This window comes from Phacochoerus africanus, chromosome 7 (assembly GCF_016906955.1).
Source record: "Phacochoerus africanus isolate WHEZ1 chromosome 7, ROS_Pafr_v1, whole genome shotgun sequence".
Taxonomy (NCBI): Eukaryota; Metazoa; Chordata; class Mammalia; order Artiodactyla; family Suidae; genus Phacochoerus; species Phacochoerus africanus.
Window position 1 is genome coordinate 90465382 of NC_062550.1, and position 26634 is coordinate 90492015.

At 38.8% G+C, this 26634-nt stretch overlaps 1 protein-coding gene across 3 annotated transcripts in view; it reads right to left on the reverse strand.

Annotated features, from left to right (window-relative positions):
- Positions 1-26634, reverse strand: part of NEDD1 (NEDD1 gamma-tubulin ring complex targeting factor) — a 46296-nt gene that overhangs the window by 8124 nt on the left and 11538 nt on the right. For all 3 annotated transcript variants that reach the window (XM_047788232.1, XM_047788230.1, XM_047788233.1), the window contains 7 exons: positions 13264-13493; positions 11639-11840; positions 11082-11277; positions 6065-6193; positions 2770-2811; positions 1551-1753; positions 30-174 (listed from right to left, as the gene is read on the reverse strand). In XM_047788232.1, the coding sequence (XP_047644188.1) occupies positions 30-174; positions 1551-1753; positions 2770-2811; positions 6065-6193; positions 11082-11277; positions 11639-11840; positions 13264-13493 (1147 nt within the window). The remainder of the gene's footprint in view (positions 1-29; positions 175-1550; positions 1754-2769; positions 2812-6064; positions 6194-11081; positions 11278-11638; positions 11841-13263; positions 13494-26634) is intronic.

Sequence of the window (26634 nt, forward strand, 5' to 3'; positions counted from 1 at the left end):
CTCAAACACCAGAAGTTCTATGTGCTTACTTGGAGTTGAGGAGCCATTGACTGGAGGTTCATGGGCTTCAATTTCTTTTTCTGGCTTTTCAAATTTCTCAGGACTTCTTGTTTGGTTAGATGATGAAGAGGTATTTAGACGTCCAATTTCAGCACTGGGGATCAACTTTGCAAACTTCATATTTTAAATAAACAATATATAAATTCTGGTTTTATTCATATTACCCATATAACTTATATCTACTTTTCTCTTTTTTTTCCCAGTAAGTGGGGTCAGAAAAAGGAAGACTAGGGAGTCTTTCTTGAAGGAGAAAAAAGTGCTACTAGGGCCAGTAGCAAAACAGACCAAGTTCACTACTGAAAAACAGTCGCAATGATAACATGATGAGGAAAAGCTCATTTACTAAGAATCTGCTATTGAATATCATTCAAAATTGTAATCATAGGCCAAAAAAGAAAAATAAATCCCCAAACTCTTATGTGATAACTAGTCAGAAATATTTGAAAAACAGGTCAAAAAACATTTTTCTATTTCTTAAATGATATCTTTTCAATATCATTCTAAAAAATATATACATCAACAAGCAGACATACTGCGCAAAAGATTACAATGATGAGGAATTACATTCTCAGCACCACAAATTTGCTCTAAGACTTAAGGTAAATGACTTGACCACCAACTTGATGCTGTGTGTTGCATGGAAATGCATTCTAAAAGAATTCAGGTATGGGGAGTTCCCACTGTGCCTCCACGTAGATGAACCCAACTAGCATTCATGAGGATGTGGGATTGATTCCTGGCCTCACTCAGTGGGTTAAGGATCTGGCACTGCCGTGCACTGTGGTGCAGGTCACAGATGCGGCTCGGATCTCACATTGCTGTGGCTGTGGCATTGGCCAGCAGCTGCAACTCAGATATGACCCCTAGCCTGGAAATTTCCATATGCCACAGTTGTGGCACTAAAAAGATTAAAAAAAAAAGAAGAAGAAGAATTCAGGTATAAAATATTCTTACACAGACAGTTTAAGCAAGTATCTTGTCTCAGGAAAAAAAACAGCTTATGATTACACCTGCTGTTACCTCCAACATATCCAAAGACAGATTACAAAAGTTTTCTTGAGCTTTTCACAGGTGACATCAAGGTTTAAGAATATTTTCTACCTGGAGTTCCCATCATGGCTCAGTGGTTAACGAACCTGACTAGCATCCATGAGGATGCGGGTTTGATCCATGGCCTTGCTCAGTGGGTTAAGGATCTGGCATTGCCGTGAGCTGTGGTATAGGTCATAGTCGTGCCTCGGACTGGCATTGCTGTGGCTGTGGCGTAGGCCCCGATTAGACCCCTATCCTGGGAACCTCCATATGCTGTGGGTGCAGGCCAAGAAAGACAAAAAAAAAAAAAGAGAGAGAGAGAAAAGAAAAGAATATTTTCTACCTAGTGAGCACACAGCACTGTCAATAATGACAACATATTCAGGGGCAGCTGCCTTCATTATACTTGCTGGTGATAAACACACACAGTGAGTTCAATCTCATTTATAGGCGGATACCTGTTTGAAGGAATCTTTAGGTTCCTGTTTTCCAAGATGCATTTTCTTAGACTCAGCTGTCAGAGCATGATTTTCATTTTCTTCTTTCCCTGGAGACTCCATAAAGACATTAAGAGGACTAGAATGCAATACTGAGGTGCTTGAAGCTGCTGGGTTTTTTCTTAGAGGAAACACTGAGTTCAACTGTGATAGAAAGTCTAGGCCTGAAAAAGAAAAGGCAAAAACCGGCACTTACACAGAATGTTCCCCAATCTTGGATATTCAAGAAAAGCACTTAATGCAATAGACGTGCTAATACAGTACAGAGACAAGGGAGCACCCGTCAGCTCTACCCCTTACTTCATGTGAATTCTGGGGTAAAAAATCCTAAAACTCCCTGTGACCATTGCATAAGCTACAAACGTGAATAATGATAGCCATCTCTCTGAGTGGTGAGGTTTAAAGGGATATTGTATGTAAAAATACAGCGAAAACTGCAAAATATAATGAATGTTTTAGTCAATATAAGTTTTTTTTGATAAAATTATTAATTTGGTATATATCTGTGATATATTTTGGTAGGTAGCCTTGAGGAGGCACCTCCTGCCACAGATCCATGCTCTCAGGTAATCCCCTCCCTTGGAATGTGAGCTGGACTTAGAAACTTACTTCTAATAAAGAATATATAGCAAAAGTGCAGGATCTCACTTCCAAGATTAAGTTACAAACACTCTGTGGCTTCTTTTTTTTTTTGGCCACAGTGTGCAGCAGCATATAGAATCTTAGTTTGCAGATCAGGGACTGAACTTGGACTACAGTAGTGAAAGCACTGAGCCCTAACCACTGGGCCACCAGGGAACTCCCTGTGGCTCCCATCTTGAATGCCCTCTCTCACTCTCTTGCACCAGCTCTGAGGGAAGCCAGCTGCTGTGTTGTCGGCTGCCCTGTGGAGAGGCCCACATGGAAGGAAGTGCTATCTTTGGCCAATAGCCACATGGATGAGTGTGGAAGATCCTTGCCCAGTCAAGCCCTGAGATGACTGCTAACACCCCTAAAGCATCTAGAGAGACCTGAAGCCAAAGGCACCCAGCTAAGCCATACTTGGATTCTTAACCCATAATTATGAAATGATAAATGTTCTTTTAAGCTCAAATTGTTGGAGTCATTTGTTTGTTATACAGCAATAGATAATATGGTATCACTTTTAATTTTCACAAAAGTACTTTTCAATAATTCTTACCATCTCCTTTGCCTATGGACTCATCACCTCCTTTGTTAGCATCTATAATAAAATTAGAAAATCAAATTTAAAAACTAGAGAAAAAGAAGCCATAGCAACTTATGCTTCCTATTCATTCCCCAAAGAGTTCAGAGACTTTCCATCCTTAAGAAGGAAAATCTGAGTGAAGATAAAGCTAGTACAAATACAATCTTCCCTTTTCATTCTTTTAGCTTCAGGCATAGCAGCAAATATGAAACAATAATTCTATGGCAGGAAGGTGTATTACAAAAAGCAATGGAGTAGGCTCTGGAGATCTGTAATCCAGGTCCGCCTAGACCACTTAATAGCGTTGTGACCTTGGACAAGACGTTTATACAATTAAACTTCAGTTTTCGCACTATACAATGGGGAGAGTGCCTTGACCATCTTACAAGACTGTTTGGACAATCAATTGAAATAGAGTAAAAAATTTTGCAAGCAATACAATGTTATTCAAAATATAAGTTTTTATTAATATTTCAGTGGTAGAATACGTTTAAGAATATTTCAATACAAAAGTTCCCGTGTGGCACAGTGGGTTAAGGATCTGGCATTGCTGCAGCTGTGGCACAGGCCACAAGTGCAGCTCAGGTTCGATCCCTGGCCCAGGAACTTCCACATGGGTGTGGCCAAAATATCTCAATACGGTGATATTATTCATTTACCAAATAACAACTAAAAACTGTTTAACTCCATTTTAACAGGTTAATAGAAAATGGGAAAAGGTTATTTAAAAAACTCACCAGGAACTCAGATGACCAATAAACTGATTATCCTGCATGGTAACCATATTAGCGGACTATCATCCCTCTCTCCATCCAGTCATCTGTCTGTCTATCTACACAATCATACCTAGTCATTGCACAACACACATACACCTTTAGAGGCTACTCGTTTTTTTCCCTAACAAAGCCAGAAGTATTCTTACTTTAGAAATCAAGAAATTGAGGCACAAACAAGTTAAGCCTTTTGTCTAGGTAGTGTTGAATCTTTGAGATTAAAACACAAATCTCTTGACAATGAAAACCTGTACTATATTTAGTATCCATGTTTTTTCTTATTAATAACATCAAACTCTAATAAATGAAGGGCATATGGCTCAAATTCTAATCATATGTTTTCTTTTGTTTTGTTTCATTTTTGTTTTTTGCTTTTTAGGCCCGCACCCGCAGCATATGGAATTCCCAGACTAGCAGGTGAATTGGAGCTACAGCTGCCAGCCTACACCACAGCCACAGCAACACCGGATCCGAGTCACATCTGTGACCTACACCACAGCTCATGGCAATGCTGGATCCTTAACCCACTGAGCAAGGCCAGGGATTGAACTTGCATCCTGTGGACACTGGTCCAGTTCTTAACCCAATAAACCACGATGAGAACTCTGGGAAAGGCTATCCTATCCTCCCGAGCACTGCTTTATTTTTTTTTTTTTTTGGTCTTTTGTCTTTTTAGGGCTGCACCCCTGGCATATGGAGGTTCCCAGGCTAGGGGTCGAATCAGAGCTACAGCTGCCGGCCTACACCAGAGCCACAGCAACGCCAGATCCGAGCCACGTCTGCGACCTACACCACAGCTCACGGCAACGCCGGATCTCCGACCCGCAGAGCAAGGCCAGGGATCAAACCCGAATCCTCATGGACACTAGTCGGATTTGTTTCCACTGCACCACAACCGGAACTCCCAGATAGAAATTAAAGAGGAATTTCTTTCCTTATTTATTACTTTCAAAAACCATTAAAGAGTTTCATTTATAACTCATTTATAACTCAAATACTTCCAAAGAGCCCCTTCAATTCAAAAATTACTCCAGCAGTTCTCATAAACAAAGTCCCCCAACCGGGTACTCACGTCTAAAACCTTTCTCAACTCCGGCCCAAGCCACTTTTCCCTCCTTTGCCCACATCTCTCTCTCTTTACCCTAAACTACACAGTATGACCACTCTTCATCCTGAAAGATGAAAGACAGGACTTTGACGTGGAAACTTAAGGAGTCGTTTTCAAGCTGGGGCAGGGCAGAAGACCCTCAATAACTGCACCATTACACATGTATTTAGTCCTTCTGACTACGAAATTAGTTGTAGAAAATTTTGAAATAATTTCAAAGTAAAAAATTAAGCTGTACAAAATCAAGACTGGATGTAATAATTTAAATATTCTGCTACTGTTGACATTAAGATTCCCTCCAGCTTTCACTCTTATAAGTAACAGTAAACACAAATCTTTGTGGGCTTTTCTGAATATCTTCTTAGGTAAATTTATAGATATGGAATTAACAGGCCAAAAAGTATGAATATTTAGGTCTGCCAAATTACCCTCTAGAAATTTACCCCTATTGTTGATAACACTGCTATTAGCAGTGAGACTATCCCATTAAAGAAATTAGTATGAACATTAGTACCAAAAAACAGCCCAACAATGTGCCGAGTTCATACAGAGGAAACAATGATTTGTGGGGTTTTTTTTGTTTCTTTGGCTTTCTTCTTTTTCATGGTAACATCTACTAGCAATGGGGGAATGGGGGTGCACTTTCATACATAATATAGGAGTTCCCATTGTGGCGCAGTGGTTAACGAATCTGACTAGGAACCATGAGGTTGCGGGTTCGGTCCCTGCCCTTGCTCAGTGGGTTAAGGGTCCGGCATTGCCGTGAGCTGTGGTGTAGGTTGCAGACGCGGCTCGGATCCCGCGTTGCTGTGGCTCTGGCGTAGGCCGGTGGCTACAGCTCCGATTCAAACCCCTAGCCTGGGAACCTCCATATGCCTCGGGAGCGGCCCAAGAAATAGCTAAAAAAAAAAAAAACAAAAACATACATAATATAAAAGATGAGGCAACTACCCCCCAGCCATATTTCTCCATGAAAACATTAAATACCAATTAAATACTAATAATCAAAGAAACAATTTTTTTTAATCTTAGGAAGATATTTTTGGCCTATAAAATATCCAAGATTTGGGGGAAATTTATTTAGCAGTAGATACAAGCAAAAGATTGCCTACAGAGGCAAAACTTCCTCTAAGAAACTTCTGTGGAAATAAAAATGCTAATTTGAGAGCTATCTGCCTGGTTCCCAAGTGAAAATTGCTAGCATATATTTTGGAATGATAACATTTGAAATATCAGGGCAAAGGAAAAGATACCACCCCAGGGATTGAGAAAACTAGCAAGTGTCTTCAACAGAGTGAGATTAAGGTATTATCCACATCTTGGAGCCAGAATAAAAACATAGTGATTACCAGAGCAGGAGAACAGCACCCTTGCTTTGAAGACTTACCATCTCTGAGAGGTGAGAACATGTCACCTAAACTACCTTCCCCAGTATCATCAAAGCTGGAGAAATCCTGAGGTTTCCCACTGTCTGTCTCCTTAGACAAAATATCTGTGTTTACGCCTCGAGGAAGACCTTGGAGAAAATGAATATAAAAATAAGTTTTATTATATCCAAATACATTTACCATGAGAAGCTACGCCCTAAAAATTAAAGTACTACCTATATCATTGGTAATATGACAACAGCTAAGCATCAGGAAAAGAAAGAATATAACAAGAGCTCAGTTAACCATCATTTTCATGGAACGAAGGGCTCCTCAAAAGCAAGTAACTTGTTCCTATAGCGCCACTTTTAAAATCTATTTGGAAAGCACTTTTCCAAGGCTTCCCTCTTAAACAAAGTATACTGAACACAGCTTACCTTTGTTTGTGACCAACTATTAGGATCATTTACAAATGATTGTTTTAAGTCTGTAAGATATAGTACAATGCCTAACATAGAGCAGTATTCAAGTAACGTTAGTTCCTTTCCCCAACTTGGAGCGAGTGGATTTCTTTTTTCCCTTCTTTGATCTTGTCCTTCGCGAACAGTGGGGACGTAACACTGCTCTCTGCATTCTTGACCTCGAATGACTTCACTAACCTCAGGCTAGTTCACTGAGAGGAAGGAACCAGAATACCAGACTCATAAGGAATGGTACAGTAGACAACAATGAAGAGGCAGGGAGCAGGTGACCTTCTCTCTCAGTATATAATTGTATGACTTAAGGGCAAGGACACTCTAAGAGGAATTCTGCACGCTACTGCTTCTTGCTCATTTTGGGGTCAAGGAATGAGTTCTAGAAACTGAAGAACTTTGATGAAAGCCTGGCATTTGAATCGGTAGCGTGTTACTGCAGCATATTTTAAAGAGTATTTTACGCCATCTTGGTCCCAAATGAAAACTGAAGAGCCTGGGATAAAAACAAAGATCCGCTTCGCTCAAAATATTCGAAGATGTTCAAGCCTGGCGCATAAAATAAACCTTTCCGAAAGAAAGTTGAAATATGACCAAACAACGTACATCACCATCACTGAAGGGTGTTCATATCAAGAGTATAAACTGACATAAAGATGTTTCCTCTCTTTTTTTTAGATTCTTAAGATGTTTGAATGCATAACTCTAGCCTTTGTTACTTTATGAAATAGAAACGTGGTATCATTTGAAAATAGTGCTAAAGCCTGATTTTTTTTTTTAAGACCACACCTGCAGCATATAGAAGTTCCCAGGATAGGGCTCAAATTAGAGCTGCAGTTGCTGGCCCACAATGCTGGATCCTTAACCCACTGAGCAAGGCCAGGGATCAAACCTGCATCCTCATGGATACTAGTCGAGTTTGTTACCACTGATCCACAACAGATACTCCTAAGGCCTTATTTTTCACTTCTTAAATGGCTATCTCCTACTTAAAATGAGCACTACCAACAAGTCTGCAGAGGGTCTTTTCAATAATTAAATTAGGGGAGTTCCCTTCGTGGCTCAGTGGAAATCCATGAGAATGCAGGTTCGATCCCTGGCCTTGCTCACTGGGTTAAGGATCCAGCATTGCCATGAGCTGTGGTGTAAGTCGCAGATGTGGCTCAGATCTAGCATTACTGTGGCTGTGGTGTAGGCCAGTGGCTACAGGTCTGATTGGACCCCTAGCCTGGGAACCTCCATGTGCCACGGGTGTGGCCCTTAAAAAAAAAAAAAACTAATAATAATAATAATAGGATACCTTTAGTAGGATCAATACAAACTTTTTTCAAGCTTTAGATTTATTTTACAAAACACTTCTAATAGCAATAATAATGACTGTACAGCAACATTAACAGTATAATTTACTGAGGGCCTACGTGTGCCAGGCACTTTCTCTCTGATTTTTACAATAACCCCAAATGTTAAACATTATCTATGGAAGAGAAAAATGAGACTTTAAAGAGTGGTTAAGAAAATTGCCTAGAGTGTTCCCGTCATGGCCCAGTGAAAACAAATCCAACCAGGAACCATGAGGTTGCAGGTTCCATCCCTGACCTCATTCAGTGGGTTAAGGATCCGGCATTGCCCTGAGCTGTGGTGTAGGTCACAGATGAAGCTAGGATCTGCCGTTGCTGTGGCTCTGACGTAGGCCAGCAACTGTAGCTCCGATTAGACCCCTAGCCTGGGAACCTCCATATGCTGTGGGTGCGGCCCTAAAAGGACAAAGGAGACCAAAAAAAAAAAAGAAAAAAGAAAAAAAAAGAAAGAAAAAAAATTGCCTACTGAGTTCCCGTCCTGGCTCAGTGGAAACAAATCTGACTAGCATCCATGAGGACACAGGTTCAACCCTGGCCTCATTCAGTGGGTTAAGGATCCAGAGTTGCCCCTTGCTGTGAGCTGCGGTGTAGGTCACAGACACGGCTCAGATCTGGCGTTGCTGTGGCTGTGGCGTCGGCCAGCAGCTACAACTCTGATTCGACCCCTAGTCTGGGAACCTCCATATGACATGGGTTTGTCCCTAAAGTCGTCCAAGTAGGAAGGTAATAGACCTGAAACTTAAGCCTTAACATGTCCCCAGTGCTTTATAGAGGGAAACTATATCCGTGTGTGCGTTTGAGCTGAAAAAAAAAGTGATCTACAGCCATACCAATCTGAATATGCCCAATCTCGCCTGATCTTGGAAGCTAAGCAGGGATGGGCCCGATTAGTATGTGGATGGGAGAGAAAATGATGAAGCAAATGTGGCAAAATTTATAAAACGGTGAATCTGCTAAAGGATATACTAGAACTCAGGACTTCTTTGGACTATTATGGAAACTTTAAATCTGCAATTATTTCAAAATAAAAACATACACAGATTTTTAATCCTTTATGAGTGCACAGTAAACATACATTTTGCCAGACATTTTGCTAATCAGCCAAGAATGATCATTAATTGGTGGCCCTGCAGACCGAAGTCTTCCATAGCTAATTAATGCTGCCACTGTTACACAGGAGCTTCCTTACTAAAAACTAAGTGAAAAACATTGAGACTTCACAAAGTTTAGAGTACACGGAAGAATCTTTATTTTGTTTCATTTGTAAAAATTATGAATACAATTCATAATTTTTAAAATAATGCCAATTTTTATAATATAGTTAATTCAGCATCCTGGCAAACATCTTCTATTTCAAAAAGACCAACTTCTTTTAAATAGATAGCAACAGTGTTTCTAGGAGTTCTTAAATAAGGACCTTATTATTTTTCTATGTAACATATAATGATTTTTACGTAAGGATGATACAGATATTCACAGATAATTTAAACAAATATACTTACTATTTTAAAAAACTATTCTTCACTATCAAGACTAACAAAATTCTGTCTCCATTTGGAAACAGTAAATTCATACTGAGAAAGCACCAACAAATATTTATGCTCAAGTTAGCATTTGTCTCAAAAATTAAAGAGACATGAGTAGATCCATTTCTACTAAGAATATTTTGGAGACAAACTGATATATCATGCAGACTTTTTAAAATATGTCTGAGTTAACAATATAGCATAGCTTCTTAAAATAAAAACAAAAAGGCTTTCGGGAATTTAGGGAATAAGATCTTTATTGTGGGTAATACAGTAAGTGTGGAGAAGCTTACCATGTTACACCTTTATAATGCTAAATGAATTCTTCTTTTTTTTTTTTTTTTTTTTTTTTAAATTTCATGGCCGCATCTGCAGCATATGGAAGTTCCCAGGCCAGGGACGGAATCCGAGCCTCAACTGAGGTAACATCAGATCCTTTAACCCACTGTGCTGAGCAGGGGACTGAACCTGCACCTCCACAGTGACCTGAGCCACTGCAGCAGGATTCTTAACCCACTGTGCCATGGCAGGAACTCTTAAATGGATTCTTTGGGTTTTGGGTTTTTTGTTTTTGCTTTCTAGGGCCACACTTGTGGCATATGGAGGTTCCCAGGCTAGGGGTTCAATCAGACCTGTAGCTGCCAGCCACAGCCACAGCAACTCGGGATCCGAGCCGCATCTGTGACCTACAACGCGGTTCATGGCAACACCAGATCCCTGACCCACTGAGCGAAGCCACGGATTGAATCCGCATCCTCGTGGATACTAGGCAGATTCATTTCTGCTGCGCCACAACAGGAACCCGTAAATGAATTTTTGTTGTTGTTGTTGTTCTTTTTGTCATTTCTAGGGCCGCTCCTTCGGCATATGGAGGTTCCCAGGCTAGGGGTCTAATCGGAGCTGTAGCCACCAGCCTACACCAGAGTCACAGCAACGCAGGCTCCAAGCCATGTCTGCAACCTACACCACAGCTCACGGCAACGCCAGATCCTTAACCCACTGAGCAAGGCCAGGGACCGAACCCACAACCACATGGTTCCTTGTCGGATTCACTGACCATTGAGCCAGACGGGAACTCCCTAAATGAATTCTTTTTAAGAACCGTTTCATCGACATGATTATCAGAATAAAAGAAATTATTTTAAAATTGCAACGCTTTCATTTATTTTTATTTAACAAATGACTGATTTACTGCTTAATATGTGCCAGGAACTATCCAGCACTTAAATATATTCATTTCATCACTTGACTTACTTTTTATTCTGAAATATGAAATAAAAGTTTTTTTCAAAACTAAGATTAAATCATAATGACAACATCCAAGTTTCATACTTTCTATTGATTAATCTGAAGATACAATGAAGTCAGCTGGTCTGTGCTGGTACTTCTGAATTGGTGGCATTATTCTGTTTTTAAGATAATCAATATTTCTTACAACAGAAGTGCAGCGAAACAGAATAAGAGAAGTACCTTTCATTAATTTTTTTGAAATTTAGAGCTGAAGTTAATTGTTTCAATTTTTTACTATTTACTAATAATTTTAATTATTAATCTACCAATAATCTACCCAAATGCTCAAGCGACTGTGAGTTCTAGGTTCTTGAGGAAAGTGATAATGACAGTCATTTGGGGAGGGACACAGGATGGGAAATCCAAATATTAAATATAAGCAACATTTACCTGCTTTGTCTTGAACAGCAACCTTTCCTTTCCCCACAGGGGCGGTCGTGGGCTGTGGCAGAACTGTGGCAGCAGAGGCGGTGGCTGCTTCTCTGACAGTTCCAGAATTCTGGACTCCTCCACTAGCAGCACTCGCATTAACAGCACGTTTGTTCACGGCTGTGGGCTTATTTGAACTGCCTTTATTTAAACCTGACTGAAATGTAATGGAATATTTAAAAGATCATGTTTCTAATGTTCCATAGTATACATTAATATTTTATAAATTCCCTATTAGTTAAAAAAATATATTTGTTTTTTGCCCTTAGAAATCTTAAGCTTGCTGGTAGGATATGAGAGCTTCCCTCTGAAACATAAAAGCCTTTTAATATTTTTGAACAGAAAGGAATGTGGGAATTAAGTGCAAAAAAAAATGTTTCAAACTAAGTATCAAATGGATTTTATTATTTAAAATGCTTTCACAAAACTACGATGTGTTTAAGTGACAACATAAGATTTCTATATTCCGATTTAGATTTATTTAGTAAAATAAAAAATAAGGAAAGAAAATATCTTACCTTAGAAAAAACAGTGGAGTACTGAAATGCTATACACTGCACAGATGTCTTATGTGCACTGATGGTTTTAACTGGTGATTTCAACATCCTTAAATCATACTGATATATTTTCCCACGGGAAGATCCAATAGCCAAAGTGGCTCCATCAGGCATGAAATCTACTGCCGTTAGAGGAGCATCAGCTACTAACGTTTTCACTATCCTTTGGAAAGAAGAACAAAGTATATGGAGACGTGAATATATACACATACGCTTATATGACATACAAATAACTATCAACCAAAACCAAAGTTACTTAGAATATCCATCTCAAATATTTGTTTTGAGCAGAAAATTAGAATTAGATCTAGAGGCATTTTTAACACAATGGCACATAAAGGAACTGCTGAACACTCCATCCTATTTTTCTATTCATGTCCAATAGATACATTCTACATCTTCTAGATATAGGACCTATTTCTTTGAGTAATCATCACTTTGGCTGTGAATGTTACAGAACTCCTGCACGTCCCTCCACAAACAAAGGCTCTAGCCTCAGGGTTAAGGAGTCTCTAAGTACCCCTTTGCCATTTAGTGACAGCTTAGGCCTCAAGAGGTCTTTGACCGCTGACAGGAAAGCAGCTGCTACTTTCTCTTAGTTACGCATCTCTGGACCAAAAAGCTAACAGAATTCATGGGCTTAATCCTTCCGGAAGTAATATAGAAATATGGATACTGATCTGCTGAAGTTGAGCTCCTTGCTAGAGTGTCTGGTATGAGAGGGCTCTCAGTAAATTCATTAGAAAAGAAAAGAATAAAAAAGAAAAAAATAATAATAAAGGAGAATGAAATAAGTAACAGTAAACTGTAAGAAGGGCTCACAGTAGGTCCTTCCCTAGCAGTAATCTTATTACCATTTTCTTTTACATGATCTTTAGATGTGGTTAGGTGTCTTGCATACACCTATGGCACTCTTGCAGCTTTTTTTTTTTTAAAGCTAACTAGGCACACTTAAGAACTGTAAGAAGGACAAGAAGGTACTCAGATAATTAAGTACTTAAGAGAACCATGTACCCTTAGATACTTAGGGAATTATATACTTAGAGCATTAGCTCTATTCGGTGGTTCTCAACTGGAGGGAATTTTACTACTTTTGCTTATCTAGGGAGTACTACTGGTATCTCTAAGTAGGGGCCAGGGATGCTGCTGAGTACCCTTACAATGCCCAGGCCCCCCCCCAACCAAGAATTATCCAGCCTCAAATGTTAACAGTTTAGAAATTCTGCTCTAAATAATGCATTAATTCTAAAGCAAATTAATCATATTAGTTTAAAAATGCACAAATTTAGTTGTATTTGGGAAAAAAGAATGACATGCACACATGCCAGAACAGAGACAGGAAATCATTAACATGCTGCCCCCCAACATTCACCATCCAGAAGTCCTCCACAGAACACCCACGGCTCATCTCGTTTTTTCGTCATGAGAAGAAAAAGAGAAGCTTCTATCTAATAATTCTGGTTAGATACAAACACACAAACTTTAGCTCCTCTGACATTAACCAGACATCCATACAAGTCACAAATGTGGCTGCTAATGAAATCATTATTTGTTACTAAATTAAGAAATGAGCATGTTACACTTACTTCTTACTTGAAGTATCATAAAGAATAATCCTTTTATCCAAGCCTATAGTTACAAATAGCAATTCATTGACAGGAGAAAAACAGATGGCTGAGGCGGGAGCTTTATGGGCACTGTCAAAGCTGTGGTAGGGACTCTGACTATTAACATCCCAGAGAGTTACTATTCCGTTATCTGAAACACTGCCCAGGAGCGACTTCTTAAACAAGGAGTACTTCAAGTGCCGAACAGACTGAAAATACAAATAAATTTCATGTAATTGCAAACATACATGAGAACGTTTACATAAGCTATAAATGATGGCCACCTACAAACTACATTATTCACAAGGGATTTAGAAGATCTCTGGTTTCTAGCATAGCAGGCTTCAATCATGACAACCATAGAATCATTTAGGGGACTATGAGATGATCCTAAGATACCCTAATTCTAGTAACCGAATATTTGTCACGGTTTTACGTTGGAATAGAATTAACTTCATTCATCTCTTTTTCAGAAGAAAAAATGATACACTGAAATGAACCACATTCAGTCATCAGGATTAGAACATTCTACCACAAATAAAAGGCCCAGTCACAGTCGAATCACGAAGAAGCATCAGGTAATACTGGTAGAGAATAAGCAATAATATTCTGTATTTGTTTTCAATATATATTTGGATATATTTCTTTGACTCTTATTGCTGGCAATTCAACACCTGAAGCACAATAAAAAATTAACTAAGCTCAAAAAGTGGAATTGGCAACACTCTAGACTGGGGAGAGACTACATATCCATTCTTTCAAAAGCACTGGCCTACGGGCAATGCTGACCTGTCACTGAAACACTCATCTCCGGAGGCCGTGGAGACATTCTCTGTCTAGTTTCTGCTGGACAAGAATAAACAAAGAGCCAGTTTGAGTAACAGGTCTTGGATCAACACTGAATGAATTTTATCTACTTTTACTAAAATGCTGCTTTCAATTTGATTGCTATTATCATTTACTATGCTGAGACTAAGTATTTTTACATTTAAGCTATTTTTTTCTCCGCACAGAAATGGTAATACAGATATAGACATGAGTAAGGAGAATCCACAGGATGGGAAACTAGCTGGAAGACACCTTCAAACAGTTTAGTTATAGACCCCAGTCAAGCAAGGAAATGCATTCCAGTGGGCAGCTGTCAGCTACATGTATAGGTCCCAGATAAAAATGCCACAGAACAAAAGTTAGTTCTGAGGGCTTCTTGTTTGTTCTAATATATCACATTCCAAAAAGATTTAAAACCACTCACTCTTACATATTAAAAACTCATAGTCAACTTCTAGGATATTTCAAAACAGTAAGTACTAGCCCTCAACAAGAAAAATACTTAGGAATAACATAAAACAACTTCTGTCTAAGGAAACAAGAGGATCTATAACCTTCCACCTAAGGTAAGATAATTACTGTGGTCATTCATTATATTTGGCTCCTCATTTTCATATGGCTAAAGTACAGACAAAATGTTGGTTTATATTTTCCATTTTTGCTGAGGAAAAGGATATCTATTTGAGTAGACAAATCTTTCTTCTAGTCTAAACTCAATAAACCATAAACTACATGGACCTTGACTATACAAAAGGTAGAGAGATCCTTAGTGAATTACAATGTTTGCAGTCATATATCAACCTATCAAAACTAAGCAAAGAGTTCCCACTGTGGCACAACGGGATCAGGGGTGTCTCTGGAATGCTAGGAAACAGGTCTGATCCCTGGCTGGTGCAATGGGTTGGGTGACTGAAGCAAAACAAAGTTCTCTTGTGGTACAGTGGGTTAAGGATCTGATGTCACTGTAGCAGCTGGGGTCGCTGCTGTGGCATAGTTCAATCTCTGGCCCAGGAATGTCCACATGCCAGGGCACAACCAAAAAAAAAAGAAAAAAGAAAAACATAAGCAAAACAGTGATTTTTTTTTTTTTCTTTTTGGCCACCCTGAGGCCATGAGTTTCCAGGTCACAGCCACAGTTGCGACCTATGCAACCCCAATTCCTTAACCCACTGTGCCCAGCTGTGGATTGAACCTGTGTCCTGATGCTCCAGAGATGCCATCAATCCCACCAAAGCAGTAATTTTTAAAAGATTTGTGCAGCACTTTGAGAGTCCATATCATGATCAGAGTTCCCTGGTGGTGAAAAGTTAAGGAGTCGGCATTGTCACTGCTTGGCTCAGATTCGATCCCTGCCCAGGAACTTCCACAGGGCACTGGTGTGATCAAAAGAAAAAAAAAAAAAAAAGAGTTCATACAGTTATAGTCCTTCATATAATCTAAATATGAATTAAAATGCACGAGTAGAATTAAAAAAAAAACCCACCACCATTATAAAATCATATACCTCATAGATTCTCAAAGTTCATAAAGTTCAACCTCTTAACCAGAGCAGTGATTTGCTAAAACTTCCTTAAAATAAGGTCAAGAATCTTCTTGAACATAGCAAGGAACAAGGAGCTTATTTACTATTTTATACACAGCAGTCCCTCCCTTGTCCGTGATTTCACCTTTCAGTTTGTCACCCATTATCAACCACAGTCCAAAAATACAAAATGGAAAATTCCAGCAATAAACAAATCAAAAATACTAAATTGTGCACTATTCTGAGTAACATGATGAAATCTTGCTCCATCCCACCTGAGATGTGAACTCATCCCTTTGTCCAGGGTAGCTTGCCCATTGATCACTTAGTAGGCATCTCGGTCATCACATTAACTGTCGTGGTACTGCAGTGCTTCTGTTCAACTAACCCTTAATTTACTTAATAATGGCCCTCAAATGCAACATTAGTGATACTGACAATTCAGATAGGCCAAAAGGAAGCTGTGTGAAGTGCTTCCATTCGGTGAAAGGATGAAAGTTCTCAACTTAATCATACTAAGGGAAAAAAAAAAAAAAAACCTATGGTGAGCATGAATATTCCATCTGTGAAATAATGAGGAAGGAAAAAGAAATTACTGCTAGTTTTCCTGTGTATCTCAAACTGCAAGTTATAGCCACAGTGTGTGTTAAATGTTTAGTTAACATGGAAATGGCATTAAATTTGTACAATAAGATACTCTGAGAGAGGGACCACATTTATTTAACCTCTACTACAGTGTATTGTTATAATTATTCTATTTTACTATTGTTATTAATCTCTTACTACGCCTAATTTATAAATTAAATTTATCACAGGAATATACGTATAGAAAAGAACACAGTGTATACAAGTTCAGTGCCATCTGCAGTTTCAGGCACCACTAGGGTCTTGGAATGCATCTCTCGCAGATAAGGTGGATCATCAACAAAACTTAATAAATAACTAAAAATGCATTTCCTGATTAAGTTAAAATCTAGAGATAACAATACATTTTCCATTTAGATAAACCTGGGTTCAAGTGGAGCCACACCTTGTATGAGCTGGGTGAAAAAACTCATTAAACTCTTCAGACATCGGTGTTTTCATGTACAAAATGGAAAACACTTTCATGTGGCTGTCAAGGTTCATTTTAAGGACTGAACAGCATTTCTGCAAAGACCCAGGTACACAGCAAGTGTTGTCACCATTCTTATGATTTCATGACTCTCACATGCATCATTACATATCGTATATCTGAGCATCTTTTACATGTTGTTTTAAAAGACCCTGAAGTAGCCACATGGGTTTCTGTAAATAACTCATCTCTGTCTCTGACAACAGATCTTCCTTTCTGAGCCTCTACATTTATTAAATCATCATCTCTTTAGAATATCATTAAAAGAGTATCCAATGGGAACCCTATTACACTGTCGATGGGAATGTAAATTGGTGCAGCCACTGTAGAAAACGGTATGGAAATACCTCAGAAAACTAAATAGAATTATCATTTGATCCAGCAATCCCACTCCTGGGCATCTCTCCAGAGAAAACCATACCTCAAAAAGATACACATAATCCAATGTTCACTGCAGCACTATATACAATGGCCAAGAAATGGAAACAACCTAAATGCCCATCGACAGAGGAGTGGATAAAGAAGATGTGGTACATAAACACAATGGACTATTACTCAGACATTAAAAAGAAAGAAATACCGGCATTTGCAGCAACATAGGTGGACCCAGAAATTATCATGCTGAGTGAAGTCAGACAGTGAGACACCAACATCATATGCTATTACGTACATGTAGAATCTTAAAAAAAGGACACAATGAACTTCTTTGCAGAACAGATACTGACTCACAGACTTTGAAAAACTCATGTTTTCCAAATGAGACAGGTTGTGGGGTGGGGGATGCACTGGCGGTTTGGGATGGAAACGCTATAAAACTGGGTTGTGATGATTGTTGTACAACTATAAATGTAATAAAATTCATTGAGTAATTAAAAAAACCAACTTGATAACCACCAACATAAGCTGGAGATAAAAACAGTTATAAGGTAACTGAGTTTATCCACATAGATTACTCAATCCGGGGCACAATATGTGCAGTAATTTCTTGTCACTGCTAATTTTACTCTCTCTTCCCTTTTCCACTGCCTCCCTCCACTGCCTCCTCCCCTCTTCCTTCTTCATATTACTTTTATTATTAGTTGTAGTGATATTAGTAGTAAGAGTAATAGTCATTATTTCATTAAGTGGAGATTAAGTTGTGGATCTTTCTCATCATAATGTCATAAGCGTTTCTTGAAGAAAGACTGTGTTGCTTGTGTACACTTTGCCTGATACTCTGCTAGAAGAATACAGAAGCACTTGTGTGCAAAAAAATGATGATTATTGCAATATTCTTTGGTAACCGATATGGGAAAAGAGTCTGAAGAATGGATGCATATATGTACAACTGAATCACTTTGCTGTAGAGCAGAAACTGTCACAACATTGTAAATGAATTATACAGCAATACAACTTAAAAAAAGCCGTCCCTTTCGAATATCATTAAAAGAGTATCCAATGGTCCTAGAAAATGAATTATTCACCTAAATTATATTTAAAATAAGTATTAACTCATGTTAGTATCAACCACATTTCTTAAGCCCCTATCTTGTTCCATATTTAAGCTATTTCTAGGAATAATAATGGCCAGCCCATAGGTCATAATTTGCTGACTTCTGCTATAAATATTCAGAAAAAAAATTTTTAAAAATTCACAAAAAAGAAAAGAAAAATCATCCATAATCCAACCCCCTAGAGAAAAGCTGGTTCATATCTTGTTTGGGGTTTTTTTTTTTGGTCTTTTTAGGGCCGTGCGTGTGGCATACAGAAGTTCCCAGGCTAGGGTTCGAAATCAGAGCTGCAGCTGTCGGCCTCCACCACAGCCACAGCAACTCCAGATCAGAGCTGTGTCTGTGACCTACACCACAGCTCATGGCAACGCTGGATCCTTAACCCACTGAGCAGAGCCAGGGACTGAACCCGTGTCCTCACGGATACTAGTCAGGTTCGTTACTACTGAGCCAAAGCGGGAACTCCAAAGCTGGTTAATATTCTGGAAAATAACCTTTAAGTATTTTTCTGTGTGTATATATGTTTGTGTGTAAGTAAAGTATCAACAGAAAACTTAGGACCATAATTTAGTATTGTAAAGTTAGCTGTATCATAAATATTTTCTACTACATGATTTTAATAGTTGGGTAATATATGAATGCATGAGTATACCAATTTGTCTAAATAATCTAACGTTGGACATTTAGGCTATTTTCAATTTCAAAGTACCCTGGCCACTATTTTTTTTTTAGTTGCTAATTTATGAAAGAATTTGTATTCCATTGTTGTTCACGCTTTAAAAGTTCTCGGTTGAAAAATGCTAAATGACCATTTGCCTTCTTTTTTTGTGAACTGCCCATTAATCTACCTTATTTTCTATTGGTCTATTAAAATTTTTTAAATACCAATTTGCAAATGATCTTTATATAATAGGGATATTAATGATCTCATAAATATGTTTTCCCCATTTTCCTTTCAATTTTGTTGATTTTTCAAGTCTTACTTTTTGTCCAATTTTAAATTTTTCTGTATTTAAATATATCAAACTTGTCTCATGACTTGTGACTTTGTTCCTACACTGAGAAAAGCCTTCCCTTCACAGTGATAAAATATACATTCATATTCTTGTATCTTTACACTCTGATAGATTATGACACTATATATATTTATGTACATTCATGTAGTATGTTTATGTACATAAATATATACAGTATCCCTTCACCTCCCTCCCTCCCTCCCTCCTCTCGATGGCCAGTGTCTTATTTTAAGCACCAAGCATTTACCACCTGAGCTGCTGCCCATTTCTATTCCCAGTGGCTTGCTGACCACACTTCACACTACTACAGCAACAACCTCTTCAAAACTGGAAAAATGAACATAATGCTGTCTCGCTTAAAGTCCTTGTAATTGAGATTGCCTATGCTTAGAAAGCCTTGCTTTCAAGATTGGCCCTTGGCTGGCATCTTGGAACTTGGACGTGGAGAAGGTTTCCGTCACCCTCACTGAAGACAGAAGCTCGCTGACAGACAAGAGCAGCTCACTGTGCCTAAACAGTTTGTGCAAAAGACATGGCTTAAGGCTGCACCATGGCGGAACATCTGCTTTCCTTATTAGAGTTTAAAATTTCAATACATGCTAGGCAGAGGGCGCCTAGGTAACCTGTCTCCCAAAAAAATCCCTGGCCAATGAGTCTCTAACAAGCTTCCCTGGTGGACAATGTTTCATACATGTTGTTGTAATTTGATGTGGGGGAAATTAAGCACATCCTCTCCACTGAGAAAGAACTCCTGGAAGCTCACGCCTGGTTTCCTTGGGACTTCACCCAATGCACCTTTTCCCTCTGCTGATTTCGCTTTTGTACTTCACTGTAATAAATCATAGCCATGTTGAGTCCTGTGAGCCCTCCTAGTGAATCATAAACCTGGTCTTGGGGAATCCCAGCAGAGAGTGAGTATGAGAGAGAGTTTCACAGACAGCAAAACTAAAATCCCATGAACAACCTTTATAGTAAAACTAGACCATCGGGTATCCCCATGACCCTGAAATACACACTACTAAGTCAAATAATTGACATCCACAGTCCTTCAGACTATTAGTTACCTATGCAGGAAGAATTAGAAGGAAATTATAGAGCCTGAGATGGATCTGAGAACAAGAAAAGTCCCAAATAGCTAAAAGGTATTCACAGGAAAGCATGGTGGCCAATTTGACAACAGCAGCTAAGCTAGGAATATCCACTGCATTAGTGGGGCTGTGCAAGAGGTTTACAGGAAGGTCTGAAGGGCTAAAGCAGTTTGGCTCCAGTGAACTCCCCAAACTGAGCAGCCAAAGCACCTCCTGCCCAGATCAGGGCATCATACTGAGCAGACACTACTAAGAGTGGAAGCAAACCTGAATAGGTTGCAATCAACAGAGTTGAAAGAAAGTGAAAGTTCACATACAAGTAAAGGAGTTGAATGAAGCCAGGCAACCTCAGAAAAGAAAGAAAAGATACCCTCTAAACGCCATCTCTGGCTAGGGAAATTAACTTCACAGTAAACTCCACACAAAGTTATTTGGACAACAAAGCAAACAGGAAGAGAGACATGACCCAAAAGACAATAAAATGATACAAGACATTAAAAAGCAACATAAATCAGAATTAGGAAATTCAGAAATGAGATGTCAAAACTTGGAAAAGAATTTGAAATTTTAATTATTTTTAAAATGAAGGGTTTTATACATTTTTTAACAGAATGAATAAATACAAAAAATAATACCTTAAAGATAGGTAAAAAGGAAAGAATTTTTAAAAATCAAAAATAAGGAAAAAAGTTAAAAATGGCTTGCATGTAGTCAATCACAGAAGAAGCTCCAACAAAGAAAAAACAAAGAAAATGTGAGCCTGCTACTGAATTACACTGAAAGAGAATTTGTAATCTCAAAGAAAAAGTCAAAAGCAGAAAACATATATTTATGGAAACAATGTTAACATATGATACTCACTGTGATCATAAAAATTTGGAAAATGCCTAAAATATAGGAATGTTTAAATAAATGGTGGTGGGAGTTCCCATCATGGCACAGCAGCAACGAACCCAACTAGTAACCATGAGGTTGCAGGTTCAATCCCTGGCCTTGCTCACTGGGTTAAGGATCCAGCGTTGCCGTGATCTGTGGTGTTGGTTGCAGAAGCAGCTCAGATCTGGTGTTGCTGTGGCTGTGGTGTAGGCCAGCAGCTGTAGCTCCAATTCGACCCCTAGCCTAGGAACCTCTGCCTGCTGCAGGTGTGGCCCTAATAAGCAACAACAACAAAAAAGAATACATAAATAAATGATGGCATTCAAACAATGGAATATTACGTACCCATTAAAAATTATAATTATGAAGGCTAGTAATACGAGAATACCTGGGATAGAACACTTATAAGAAAAGGCAAAATCGGAGTTCCCGTCGTGGCGCAGTGGTTAATGAATCCGACTAGGAACCATGAGGTTGCGGGTTCAGTCCCTGCCCTTGCTCAGTGGGTTAACGATCCGGCGTTGCCGTGAGCTGTGGTGTAGGTTGCAGACGCGGCTCGGATCCCGCGTTGCTGTGGCTCTGGCGTAGGCCGGTGGCTACGGCTCCGATTCAACCCCTAGCCTGGGAACCTCCATATGCCCGATTCAACCCCTAGCCTGGGAACCTCCATATGCCGTGGGAGCGGCCCAAGAAATAGCAACAACAACAACAACAAAAGACAAAAAAAAAAAGAAAAGGCAAAATCAACTATAATAAAATTTTTTTTCAAATTATTTATATTTTAAAAAAAAGAAAAGAAAAGCAAAAGCAGAAAACAAGATTGGACCAAGAGAATATATGGAAGGAAGACAGAGCTTTATAGAGAAATCACAAGAAAACATTGTTCGAATCACTTCATATTAAAGAAAATTTAGAAGAGAAAAACAAAAGGAAAAAAATTACACCTTAAGAAGTAATACATGGAGTTCCCGTTGTGGCGCAGTGGTTAACGAATCTGACTGGGAACCATGAGATTGGGGGTTCAATTCCTGGCCTTGCTCAGTGGGTTAAGGATCTGGTGTTGCCGTGAGCTGTGGTGTAGGTCATAGGTGTGGCTTGGATCCCGAGTTGCGGTGGCTCTGGTGTAGGCCGGCAGCTACAGCTCCGACTGGACCCCTGGGCCTGGGAACCTCCATATGCTGGGGGAAAGCAGCAAAAAGACAAAAAAAAAAAAAAAAGTAATACAGGAGTTCCCATTGTGGCACAGAGGAAACAAATCCAACTAGGAACCATTAGGTTGCGGGTTCGATCCCTGGCCTTGCTCAGTGGGTTGGGGATCCAACATTGCCGCGAGCTGTGGTGTAGGCTGCAGACATGGCTTGGGGATTCTGTGTTGCTGTTGCTGTGGGGTAGACTGGCAGCTGTAGCTCTGATTTGACCCATAGCTTGGGAACTTCCATATGCTGCAAGTATGGCTCTAAAAAGCAAAAAAAAAAAGATATACAAGTTTATTTCATGCCAGCAGGTCAGTTATAAAACTGCTCAAGAACATAATAGAAAGGCTAGAAAAGTATACAAATTCTAAGGAAATACATTTAGAGAATCAAGGACACACTATACTACAGTATACAGAGTATACAATTATATACCAATGTATCCCATATAACCTAAAGGAAACCACTATTCTAGATATAAAGCTTTGTAATCAAACTTTTTGAGTGCCAAAGTTCAAGTACAAACAAAACCAGTCAACCAAGTCAACTAAATCAGAATTAAACTCATTCTTTTTTTTTCTTTTTGATAGGCAAGGAATAGATTTATTAAGATAGGACACTTGTGAGAGATGCAAGTGGGCAGGCAAGGAGGCCCTGCCACTGGATCCGGTGGGCTAGTTTTATTATCCAAGGGCTAAATTCATTCTTGATAAAATAATTATTTTTAAAATGTGGTAATAATTATTTATACTTCCAGATTTCTGTACTCAAAAAGCTTATTAATATAAAATCTCTACCTAAAATGTCAAAAATTTCACTGAAGAAAATGAACTTATTGAACATGCACTGAAAAATGTTATATTTAAAATATCAAAGATACTACATTTAAAGATCATTTTAAAATCAAAGGAAGCAATAAAATGCACCCACTTTTTAACTGCTTTCAAAAGGGCTATGGTCTGAGAAAGGCAATACAGGTTAACCTATGTGTGAACCTCTGCTGTTGAACTTGCCAAATAGCAACTTGCAATTATAATCTAAGGAGTCTGTCAGCCCTGGCAGCTCTTGCAGAAGCAGTAGGGCTCTTTTTCCCCTGAAGATAGACACTGTGATCCACAAAAAAACTAACAGCTTCAATTCAGCTCAGACACTTCAAAGTAAGATTCTAAACATATTCAGGCAAGCTCATTTCCAATATGAAATTCAGTATAATGTAGATTTAGTAGGACTCCATGGTTTAGTAGGACTTTTGCTAGGAAATCAACTTGATTTTTAAAGATTTCAAATTCTTGTTTGTTCACAGAAACAAAAATAGAAAATTTTAACTCAGTCATAAGATATGCCCTCCCTACTATTTTTCCCCAAAACCCAAATGCTAGCTATAGTAAAACTGCTCAGTATAGAAATTGGGCTAGGTAATGGTATTCTGGAATTGAATTATGTCCATTTTTGCACGGATTTGAAAATTTCATGAACACTTTTTAAATTTAAAAAATGAACACTGGCGTTCTGTACACTGACAGACTCCTTGGTTTGATCCAAGACTGAAGTCAAGGGGAAATTCTGTCAGCAGCTAAGGACCTCTGTTCAGCCCTGAATGGGTTTTTCCTCGATATGCAGTCCTTGCTCCTATACTTGCACTAGTAAGTGTATAAAGGTATATAGTTAGTTATATTACCCCTAGGTTTTATTAATTATTGTTAGTATATTATGAAGTGTTGAACATAGTGCACCCTTAAAGCTTTCCACTTATCTTCTTTCCAAAAATCTGAACATACGAGCAACATACACAGGAGCTCATTGTTTGATGGTGAGATTTAAAGGTTAATATACCACCCCCCAGCAAAAAAAGATAGACAAAACCTGGTGTAAGCAAAACATGGCTCTTACATACAACGCTGCCACAACTATAAAATGGCATAAGCACTTTTAAAACTTTTGGGCAATTTTTAGCAAAGTAAAACTTAATGCCTACCCTAAGACCCGGCATTTCGCTGCTGAGCATTTACTCAAGAGAAATGAAAACATATCCACAAAAAGATTTATACAAGAATATTCGTAGTAGCTATTCTCGCAATAGCTAAAAACTAGAAACAGCTCATATGTTCATCAACAACAGCATGGATAAATAAATTGTGGCATATCCATACAATGGAACACTGTGCAGCAGTAAAACAGTATGAATCATTATTCTGTGAAACATAGCAAACATAATGAAAACTAGAAGAAATCAGACACATATAATTCGTTTAAGAAATATGAGCTAGTGGGAGCTCCCTTTGTGGCTCAGCAGGTTATAAACCCAACTAGTGTCCATAGGATGCAGGTTCGATCCCTGGCCTTGCACAGCAGGTTAAGGATCCAGCATTGCCCTGAGCTGTGGTGTAGGTCACAGACACAGCTTGGATCCTGAGTTGCAGTGGTTGTGGCATAGGCCGGCAGCTGCAGCTCTGATTCAGCCCCTAGCCTGTGAACTTCCTTATGCCACATGTGTGGCCCTAAAAAGTGAAAGAAAAAAAAAACAAAAAGAAGAAAGAAAGAAATAAATATGAGCTAGTGACTGGAATAGGTTAAGAGGGAGTCCTTTGTTATGCCAGAAATGTTCTCTATCTTAATTTTGGTAGTATGCAGTTACATAGGTTTATGTATATACAAAAATTCATCAAGCTGTATATTTAAGATATGTGTATTTTATTATCTGTAAGTTATCTCAATTTTTAAAACGTTAATATTTTGTATATAAGGCCAAGAGCAATAAGTAAACCTAACATTTTCAGTACTATTCTTTCTTTCTTTCTTTCTTTCTTTTTTTGGTCTTTTGTCTTTTTAAGAGGTTCCCAGGCTAGGGGTCGAATCGGAGCTACAGCTGCTGGCCTACACCACAGCTTGCAGCAACGCTGGATCCTTAACTCACTGAGCAAGGCCAGGGTTCGAACCTGAAACCTCATGGTTCCTAGTTGGATTCATTTCTGCTGCACCACGACGGGAACTCCCTATTCTTTTTTTTAATTCTATGAATTTTATTATATTTATAGTTGTACAACCATCATCACACCTAATTTTAGAGCATTTCCATCCCAAGCCCTCAAGAACTATTCTTCAATTTCTAGTTTTAATAAGAAAACTCTCTAGAAAAAAATAATAAAAACTGAAATCTAAGAATTTACATGGTAGCATCTGACCTAATAATATTTATGTTACTAAAAATTCAACCCAGAATTTATAAATCTGAATTTGTCAGGCTTCTAATATACTGAAGAAGATAATGATTACTCTACTTCTTTAACAAGCAAATCTGAATGCTAGATAAGATCTTTCTTCCCCAATAGTTCCAACATGGGCTTAGGTTTTGTCTCCATTATCAAAATACAAATGATAACAAAAAAATTACTTCCTGCTTTTATGGCATTTTTAATACATTCTTGGTGCAAATCACTTATTCTCATCCATAAAATGCCGAAAGTGAGATTACCTCTAAAGGCTTCTTTTCAATTCAAGGATTCTATGATTCTGACATTCAATTTATAAAAAAGCCCTGACCAGAAGTTCCCATCATGGCTGAGCAGTTAACGAACCTGACTAGCATCCATGAGGATGCAAGTTTGATCCTTGGCTTTGCTCAATGGGTTAAGTATCCAACACTGCTATGAGCTGTGGTGTGGGTCGCAGATGCTGCTTGGATCCTGCATTGCTGTGGCTGTGGCGTTGGCCAGCAGCTACAGCTCCAGTTGGACCCCTAGCCTGAGAACCTCCATATGCCTTGGGTGCAGCCCTAAAAAGACCAAAAAAAAAAAAAAAAAAAACCTCTGAGCTTCTGACCACTTCCCTAAATCCCTTCCAAAATAAAAGTCAAACCTTTGGTCTGGCATTCAAAATCCCACATCAACACTATGTTCCTGCTGACCTTTCTTCCTTACTTTTTTTTAGGACTGCACCTGTGGCGTATGGAAACTCCTGGGCTAGGGGTTAAATCAGATCTGCAGCTGGCAGCCTACACCAGAGTCACAGCAACATCAGATCCAAGCCGGATCTATGACCTACACAGCAGCTTGCAGCACGCCTGATCCTTAACCTACTGAGAGAGGTCAGGGATTGAAACTGCATCCTCATGGATACTATGTCAGGTTCTTAACACACTGAACCACAATGGAAACTCCTCCTGCTTACCCTTCTCATCTTTCTCTCACATTAGCCCCATATGAAACTATACACCTTCCTTTCTC